This window comes from Dipodomys spectabilis, unplaced genomic scaffold (assembly GCF_019054845.1).
Source record: "Dipodomys spectabilis isolate Male_0828 unplaced genomic scaffold, ASM1905484v1 ptg000297l, whole genome shotgun sequence".
Lineage (NCBI taxonomy): Eukaryota > Metazoa > Chordata > Mammalia > Rodentia > Heteromyidae > Dipodomys > Dipodomys spectabilis.
Window position 1 is genome coordinate 7,266,637 of NW_024870974.1, and position 9,634 is coordinate 7,276,270.

The 9,634-nt window shown below is 41.2% G+C and overlaps 1 protein-coding gene across 1 annotated transcript; it reads left to right on the forward strand.

The window, feature by feature from the left end:
- The first annotated feature begins 1,275 nt into the window (after positions 1-1,275).
- On the forward strand, positions 1,276-4,948 carry Ddit4l (DNA damage inducible transcript 4 like). Its single transcript, XM_042701775.1, has 3 exons — positions 1,276-1,434; positions 1,728-1,868; positions 3,908-4,948. Exons 2-3 carry the CDS (start codon positions 1,778-1,780, stop codon positions 4,393-4,395), a joined length of 579 nt encoding a protein of 192 aa, XP_042557709.1. The 5' UTR covers positions 1,276-1,434; positions 1,728-1,777; the 3' UTR covers positions 4,396-4,948.
- The last annotated feature ends 4,686 nt before the right edge of the window (positions 4,949-9,634 follow it).

A 9,634-nucleotide genomic window follows, 5' to 3' on the forward strand; every position in this document is an offset into this window, starting at 1 on the left:
GGGCGACATTGACCAAGATGCGTTTACTGTTGAATTAAAACCCCTTTGTACAACTATACTGAAGGATGATAAAAAAAAAATTAAAATAAAAAGAAAGAGGGAAAGGAGAAAAGAAAAAGAAGAACGGCCCACTTTCTCCGGGCATTGATTGCTAGCGACATTTTCATCTTCAGATCCACCCAGAAGCCCACTGAGAAGGGTCACCTCTGAAAGATCCTCTGCTCCTGGTGCACAGAGCGGAGGGGGGAAAGAAAGGGATTGCTTAGAAGCTTCCATAGAAAACCCCACGTGTATGAGTGTGGGAGGACAGTCTGTTTCCGGGAGTCCTTTCTTCCTCTTCGTGCTCGGATTCCTAGCTGCCCCAGAAGCCTGTGGGAGTTTACCCCCAGCCCAACATAGAAACCTCGTTCTCCTCTTAGTCCAGATTGCCAAAGTTCCTCCTGCCAGAAACTTCTGCCTCTGAGCGGGGTAATTGCTCCCAACTACCCCGCGGGCGGGCGGAGGAGGCGGCGGCTGGCGATCCCGCGAGTGGATGTGCTCAGTGTCTTGGCCAGCGTCCCTTTCCTTCTCTCCAGGCCCCTCGCGCTGCTGTGGGCCCGGAGTCTTCAGGCCAGGCCCAGCCTTCCCGCGGAGAAAATGCATTAGTCACAGACCAAACCGGCGCGAAGGGTGTCCGGGAGCCTGGAGGGGCTGACCGGGACCCTCCCTTAACACCGGGGAAGCCCCTGCGCGCTGGATGGGAGCGCAGCCTGGAGCTGGCGTGGGGGTGGAGGCCGGAACACGCGCATCCAGGATGCTCGCCGCACCGAGACCTGCGCCAGGTGTTCCGGGGTGCCGCGGGGGAGGGGCGGGGTGGGGCCACGGGTCACGGTAACACCCCCAGGGAAGCCTCGGGGTCAGGTCAGCCTGGGGATGCAGACACGATCGCTTGGGGAGTGGGGCGGGGGGGGGGGGCGCGCACCTTCGAATCCAGGTTAGCTGGAAAGCGGGGTGATCACTCTTGGGGGCGTGGTGCACCCAGATTAAGTCTGGGTGACCTGTGACCTGACGAATGGAAATAGTCGACGGCCCCCTAACTGAGATTATCCCTCTTCACCCCCCCCCCCCCCCCCCCGCCCAACTCCAACTCTCTGAGAAATCCAGACACCAGGGTGCAAGCGACCTGACCCCAGGGGGCGGGGCGGCGGCCGGGGGGGCGGGGCGGCCCGGGGGGCGGGGCGCCGGGCTATAAAGTGCCCGCTGGCCCCAAGGTGGGAGAGGCTGCCTGGAGTCTGCGCCGGGTGGTGGTGGTGGTGGGTGGCCAGCCCGCTGCGGATCCGGGCTGGGATCTCTCGATCCCTGGCCGGAGGGGGTGGCGAGTGTCTGCCTCGATTTACCCCCTGGGTATTCCGGGTATTCCACACCGCCGGGTGGGTCCAGGTGAAGTGCACGCAGGTGAGCCCCGCCGCTCTCCAAACTGCACTTCCTTTCGCGTTCCTTCGGGCTGTGGGCTGGGTCGTTGGCCGAAGCCGTTCCCGGAGCTCTGTCAACGGGAATTGCAAAGGCTCCTGTTGGCACACGCACACACACACACACACACACACACACACACAGAGTTCCTGGGCTGCTGGGCCCTGGAGACGCGGGGCGGTTTTTGGTTTTGTTTTGTTGGTTAAGATCCTCTGCACGTCTGGTTACTTTTGCAAATCTCTTTTTTGTTGTTGTTGTTGTTGTTTTTCTCTCCCCAGAACCCCAGAAAGGCCGTTCTGCCCCGCGAGGGAAACCTTAGCCGTTGACCATGGTTGCAACTGGCAGTTTGAGCAGTAAGAACCCCGCCAGCATTTCAGAGCTGCTGGACCGTAGCTGTCACTCGGGCAGCCTGCTAAGTGGTGAGTTCCCCACCCCCCACCCCACCCCTTTGTCCCCTCCAAAGGTCGCAGCCCTCCATAGACCTCACACCCTCCCTCCCTTTAGAGAGGGTCGCAAGGTTCACCCAGGACCCCTTTCCAGACTTCCCCAAGGTGGATCTGTTCATGACAAACGAACATAAAATACCCCAAGGGCTGCATCCATCATCTAGCGTCGATCCAACCGCTTGGGAAGTCCAGTTCCTTATCCTAATTGGCTGTGAAAGTAAGCGTACAGTAACGTGCGTTTTAACAAAGGTATTTGTGTGCCTGAGTAGCCAGCATCCTCTCTCCCTCCTTCTCTCCCTCCCCTCTCTCTTGATCTCCCCCCCACCGCCACCCCCCCCCCCAAATTCCAGTGTGCCCATTTGCTACCAATTCCCTGCCTTCCCCTCTCCTCAGAGACTACTCATCTCCCATCTGTTTTGGGGTGTTTTTTGTTTTTGTCACTAGATCAGTTATGCCTTTACAGTCTAATGTAAACAGAATAACACAAAAAAATGTATTCTTTGGTATCTAGTTTCTTTCCCAGAGCTTAGTAGTTTGGAGATCCTTCCATGCTTGCTGGGATCGGTGTGTTCCTTTTTATTACCGAGTAGGATTCTATTTGTGGATGTTCCCATTATTCCATTCTTAAGGTCAGAAGGAAACTTTGCACACAGCAGTGGTTCTACACGGCTTGTCCTAGGCAATTTTAAGCAACAAGTTGTTAAACAGCACTCTGCCACCAAAGACCAGTATGAGCATAGATACAATGCTTAAATTTGGTGGGGGTGGGAGGAAGGGTAGGGTGGTCTTTCTCATTTACAAGGTAAAATTAGGTGGTGATCTAATTTTATAGGCCCAGACTGTACAATTTTCCTCTCTTCAGCATAGCTTAATGATGAAGCTCTTAATAATGTGGAATGTATTAGTTGAATTTTTAAAAAAAAGCAATGTTCTCCATGAATATATGAAGTGGAGAGAAGAAAGCCAGTGGGGTGAAGGAAGTTGGAGTTGGTAGCAGGCAGGCAGCTGCCTGTGCCCTGCTCTGGTGACTGTGGTATGGCACTCTGTCAAGTGTTAGGATTAATTTGGGAGGTAGTGGCCAAGTGTAGACCTATCTTTTTTCCTTTGAGCAAATCTAATTTTGTTTCCCTAGGTCTATTTTGTTTTGCTTGGCTAAGAAAAACTACCTAGCCAGCTATAAATAACCTCACGAACCTCAAAGGTCTCTTCTTCTCTGAGCAATCTTTAATCAAAGTAGTTGGAACTAAAATTGGGTTTAGAGGCTATTCTAGTAAATACTTAAAAAAATAAAAACATTGTAACTCTGATAGGTTTTTTTTTTATGTCATCCATCAAGCTCCCAATAACTCACTTAAGAACAATTACAAAAATATTCTGTATTTTATAGTATATGTATTCTTAGGGGGAAAAAAGACAGTATCTCAATCAAAAAAATTGTAACAAGTTTACTTGCAGGTATGATTAATGTTTTCTAAAGCAAAACTAAAAAAAGAAAAATTCTGAAACAAATAAGTAAGCAAGAAAGGAAATCACTAGAAATTTTAGAAGACTGACAATAGAGTTTTGACATATAAGCACATGTATATGTGATGTCTATATGGTTTTTCAATTTAAATTAGCATACCTTTATTCTATAGATAAATTTTCAATTTCGTGATGTTAAATGACTTACTGTATTATCTAACTAGCTTAACAAAAAAATAGATGGTTAGCTCCCAGTGACATATTAGAAACGGATAGAGGGTGGTATCATGACATACACCTGTAACCTCAGCACTTGAGAGGTAGAAGAAAGAGGAAAGTGTGTAGAAGGCTAGCTATACCTCCATTTCAAAAGAGAAAACAAAAACATAGACAAGAAAGAGGGAGGAGAGAAAAATACAAAGAAAAACCAAAGATTTAGTAGCTAGAAGGAAGCACCCAGTGCTGCTATCTTGTTAGGTTTGGGTTTTTGTTTGTTTGTTTGTTTGCCCTCCTCCTAGATTTTCATCTAAAACTTTGATTTCCTACAGACTTTGATTACTGGGATTATGTTGTTCCTGAACCCAACCTCAATGAGGTTATATTTGAGGAGACAACCTGCCAGAATTTAGTGAAAATGCTGGAGAACTGTCTATCCAAATCCAAGCAAACCAAACTGGGTTGCTCCAAGGTCCTTGTTCCTGAGAAACTGACCCAGAGAATTGCTCAAGATGTCCTTCGGCTTTCTTCCACAGAGCCCTGTGGCCTTCGAGGCTGTGTCTTGCACGTGAACTTGGAAATCGAAAATGTATGTAAAAAGCTGGATAGGATTGTGTGTGATGCTAGCGTGGTGCCTACCTTTGAGCTGACGCTTGTGTTTAAGCAGGAGACCTGCTCCTGGGCTAGCTTTAGGGACTTCTTTAGTAGAGGTCGCTTCTCTGCTGGCCTTAGGCGAACTCTGATCCTCAGCTCCGGATTTCGACTTGTTAAGAAAAAACTTTATTCTCTGATTGGAACCACAGTCATTGAAGAGTGCTAAGAAGGTTGCAGGGGAGGGGGGGAGGGAGTATTCAGAGCTCTTTTATGATTGGGTAATAAAAGGATGCAGCTATTCACTTAAAACCATTTGTAGCTTTGCCCCTGCCTAACTTCAACAAGAACTCCCAAATTTCTTTCAGCGTTTCTCATAACAACCCCATCCAAGGGGATGTGACTTGTACAACATAACCCAGGAAGGTGTATTTGTTGTACGTGCATCATATTTCTTACGGGATGGAAAGGAATAAGGAAGGAAGGATAATGGACCCTACTTCAGTTTTGCATTTTATTCTATCCTTTTTTTTTCAGTCTTGGTCCTACAATATGGAAAAGTGATTTTGCATAGTTTGCTTTTCATGTCTTTTTTTTTCTCCTAAGTTTCCAAAATAATCTTTTCAAATATAGAATCTTATTAAATTGATGTCTAGCCCATCAGAATTTCCAAAAGCTCACAATTACCTGACAGTTTTCTACTCAAATTTGAAAAGTTTGGCTTATGCCTATAATCTTAGCTACTTAAAAGACTGAGATCTGAAGCTCACAGTTCCAAAGTCAGCCTGGGCAGGAAAATCTGTGAGCTACTTGCATCCTATTAGCCACCAAAAAGCTGGAAGTGGAGCTGTGACTTAAGTGGTAGAGCACTAGTCTTGAACAAAAAAGCTCAGGGACAGTGCCCGGGCCCTGAGTTCAAGCCACGGGACATTTCAGTGTTTTTATTTGTTGAAGAGTTTGTGGCCTAGAGTGTAGAATGAAATGGATGAGTTTAATTAGAACTTCACCTTGGGTAAGAGGGAGTGCAAATGTCAAGCGACCACAAATCTGTTTCATGGTTTTTGTTTTTTTTTTTTTTTGTGATCTCCTTGCACTTCTGTGATCAAAACTTGATAAAAAAAAAAAAAAAAAACTTGAGCTGTCTTTTAGTAACTCATATTTCACCCTACAAGCTTTATGGTATCAGGCAAACTCAGTTTTCCTAGGTCTCAACTCTGGAATGCTGTCTTTAAACTAGAAAAATGGAAATGTTAAACTGGCTTTGTGTATGTCATCCATTTCAGTGAGCAAACAATCAATACCTATCTGTGAATAAAGGAGGGAAAGGGGCTTCTTCTAGCCCGTTCCATGCAGATTCATTTGGTAACCGATTTCTTTCCATTACATATGCTTAGTATGAACCCTCTCACATGAACCATCTCACCTGTCAGTGTTATTTTGTTTCTTATCTTTTCTGGGAATTTAATTATATGATCTCTCCTTAATCTCAATCTCTGGATGTTTATATTGACCCAAGTCTGCTTTGGGGGTGGAGATGTGGTTCATGCAAGACTAGACAATGAAAAATCATCTTCCCAGATAACCTGTGCACACACGCTCAGCCTCTTTCCACTATCTCTACCCACCCCTTGGGGTTAATAAAAGCTTTGTTTTGCTTTGCCTTGTTTTTGTCTTATTCCAACTACTAGATATCTCTCTTGTCTTTTTATGGTAATGAGAGATTGGGTCTCCACTTGACAGTGATCTACTCAGTGTATCCTTGCTGTGGGTTTTGGATGGGAGTTCATCCAGATGTTCTGACCAGCCATTAGCACTACTTGATCCACATGTATCCCCAGGGTTGTGGAAGCGAAAGTCTTCATCCTGGTGGAACGAAACCAAGTCTGATCCCGTGACTGATATTAGAGGTGACCTCACATGTCACTGCTCAAATGAGCTGGTATTTTAGGAAATTGAGCTCTTAAATTGTTTGGAACAATAACCACAAAGACAGTCTTCAGAGGACTGGGCCAATCAATAGTCAACACTGTTTTGCATGTCTGTCTAGCTGTCTGTCTGTCATTCAAGGTTCTCTGAAGGTCACTGTGTTTCTGTAGCTGGTGACTATGGAGAAACGATTATTATCCTTTTTCACCAATAGTTGTCATTTTCACTCTTGTTTGTTTTGCTTAAAAAATGATGATGGCTTCTGGGAGCTCTTGAGTTAAAGGCATTCAGAATAACAGATTCCTGTTAAAGGAAATTAAAGTTTGTCTATTTTGGACAATAAAACATATTTTTAAATCTCTTGTCTGTTGCTGTCTCTTCTGAATTTATTCAATGATCACCCTCAAATATATTTGACACTGTTTGTAGGAAGATAACTAATCCTTTCTTGCAAAGCCAGTTTGTATTCAATTATAATATTCTAATTGTATTTATTGTATGTTTATGTATCAATAAAGAGTTATTTGCTTCAGAATTTTTTCAACTTTTTCATATTTTTGATATGAAGACATTAATAATTTGAGCTTCTATGGCAACTAAGTTTAAAAATAAATACAAAAGTCACAATTCAAAGACTTCTTACACAGCTTTTCCAATGACCAAACACATATACCAAAGTCTGTGAACAGCGTACATATTCATTTGTATTAGGATGTTCTCTTTAAAAAAATCTTTTGATTCTCCTATTTTTGTTCAATTTACATTTAAATTTTTTAATAGCCACCTTTTCTGTCTCCATAAATTATGGTCAGTAATTCAGATTTCCCTAACAAGACATATATATACACATAGGTACAAATATATATATACATATATCACCTATGTGCATGCATCATATAGTATATATCATATATTTGATACATATATAAGCATATGTGTATATATATGTGTGTATATATGTATATATGTGTTTGTATATGCATAAATAAAGTATATACTTGCATATATGTATATACACATATATGTAAGAAATGATACATATAAAAGGCATATTTTACATAATAGATATTAGGTATCTTACATCAATTATTGATGCATATTTAAACAAATAATAGTTGTAACAATAATATATGTTAAAGTCCCATGCAGATTGGCAGATCCAGAGGCACATGCTGAGGAGAAGCATCTTCATGTAATTATTCAGTGTTCTGGACTCTGTCATTGATTAGATTCAAACTACTCCACTGCTTCCTCTGCATCTGCCACAGACAAAAGGAGAGCGGGATTGGGAAGGATCTCATGGAAAAATATAGGGGACCAAATTGGAGATGGTGCACAAAAGTTCTGCCTTCCTTCCATGTAACACTCAATAAGTTATAAGAGTTGCTGGGCAATGTAGTCAAATGGTATGCCCCAGGGGAGATGGGCTTAATGAACTGCCAACACAGGGAAAGAGTAGTTAAACCAGAGAAACAATAGAAAACCCAGATACAAGGCTCTTTCTGTATGTATGCAAAGCTTAATTTATGGCCCAGTAGGCACTTTGAATCAATGGGTAAAGGGTCATGTTTTCAAAAATAATAACAATTATTTGTGGAAAAAATTGAAATTTGATGCATACACATTGAGCATTAATAAGTCAATTCCAAACTAATTGAAGAAACAAATAGGAAAGAAAATTAATGGAAGACATAATTTTTGCAATTTTGCTACATGGAAAGTTTTTTAATAAGCTGCACTGAAACGTCTTTTGATGAAGTCCTATAAAGAAGATAAAAATGAAATTCTTGAACTTCAAGAAAGCATCTTCAATACACATAATTGAGAAAAAGTTACTGCCTAAAATAACAATTATTTCTAAGTGTTAAGTAAAAACACAACCCAAAAGAAAATATATAGGCAAAGCCTGAATAGGCCTTCTACAGACAAAGAAAAGTGTATGAAAAGATTCTCAACCTAAGTAATAAAGAAATGCCAAAAAAAAGCATAATAAGACATTGACATTGGTTTAAAAAATGATGATTCCTAAAATTGATAAAGATTAGGGAAAAAGTTTCAGTGTTCTAAAATACTTATCCTAGTAGTCTAACATTGGCTTATAAAGTTGATGATAGACAAAGCGATCGTAATTTTAGTTGTCAAGCAGTGTTCTTTAAACTCTTTGCTTATTGAACATCTAACAGAATTTTGTGAAATTTTTTCTGCCATATTTCCAAGTTGTCATTCAATTGTTTTTGCCCTATGTTTAAAAAGTTGCAAACGAGGTAAGCTGCTATGTGTGGTAAAAACAAACCTTTACAAATAAAACTATTACATCATTTTGTGAAATATTTCCAGTGGGATGTAAATAGCACAGTGCTTTGGCGCCAACATCTATCTAGAAAACACTAAAATAGGTCTTCAACAGACTGGTTTTTTCTCAGTGTTTTTCCTTTGTTCTTGTATCTCGCGAGGTCATTTTTCTTATGCTTAATTTAATGTCATATATTTTAAACTTGAAAGTCATTAACATTTTTTCTACAATAAAAACAAACTATGAATTGACATTCAAACTTGTTTGATAATGTGTCAAATGACTTTTTTTTATTGCGGTTTCTTGAAAAGTACACAATGATCAAAAACCAGCACTCTCTATGTGTTCAATTTTATAGAAACAATGAAACACTAAAATATTAATAAGCTATTAGTTCATGAAGCAACTCTTTAAATAGTGTGTATATTTAGATAAACATGACTTTTGCTAGAAATTGAAAGACAAAATGTCCTATGTTTTGTTTCTATAGAGAAAATGGAGAAAATGTGTTCATATCAGTAAGGTGAGAATGAAGGGAATTTTGTTATAACTATAGCATCCAACCTTTGGCCTATTTTCAAGAGATTTACTCAAATCATCTAAATAACTATAACAAAATTTATTTTAAATGATTGGCTATTTCGATTTTTTCAGTATTTTTTTAAATCATAGGACTGAGGCCAACTGATTTACAAAAGGACTTGTTTGCTCTTTTACTAGAATGGTTATACCACTGCACTAGTGGGTGACTGACAAACAGAAAGTTTCTTGCTCACAGTTTTGGTAGAAATCCAGGAAATAAAGTGCGGGCACAGCTTGTTTCTTCTGAAGCCTTTCCCTTGGCTAGCAGGCGGCCATCTTGTTTCAACGTTTTCTCACTGTCTACTTCTGAGTTTATGGCTGTGTCCTGCTCTCCTTTTTTTTTTGTAAGGACAACAGTCATATTGGATGACAGCCACGCTAGGACATTATTTTTTATTGCTTCTTCACAGACTCTCCAAATACCTGCTGATGGACTAAACGACAATATATGAAATATGGTTGGACACATTCAACCATGACACCAGATATTTAAATAATTTATTTTCTTCATGCTATGTTAGAAGCATATGCCATGCTTTTATTTAGTACTCTACAGTGTTCTCTACCCTAAAATAAAGCGTGAAGTTAAGGTTGGCCAACAGGAATAGGTAAGATACCTTTGAAAAGTAGGGAAAGAAAGTGGAAATCAGGATCTGTATCTTGGGGA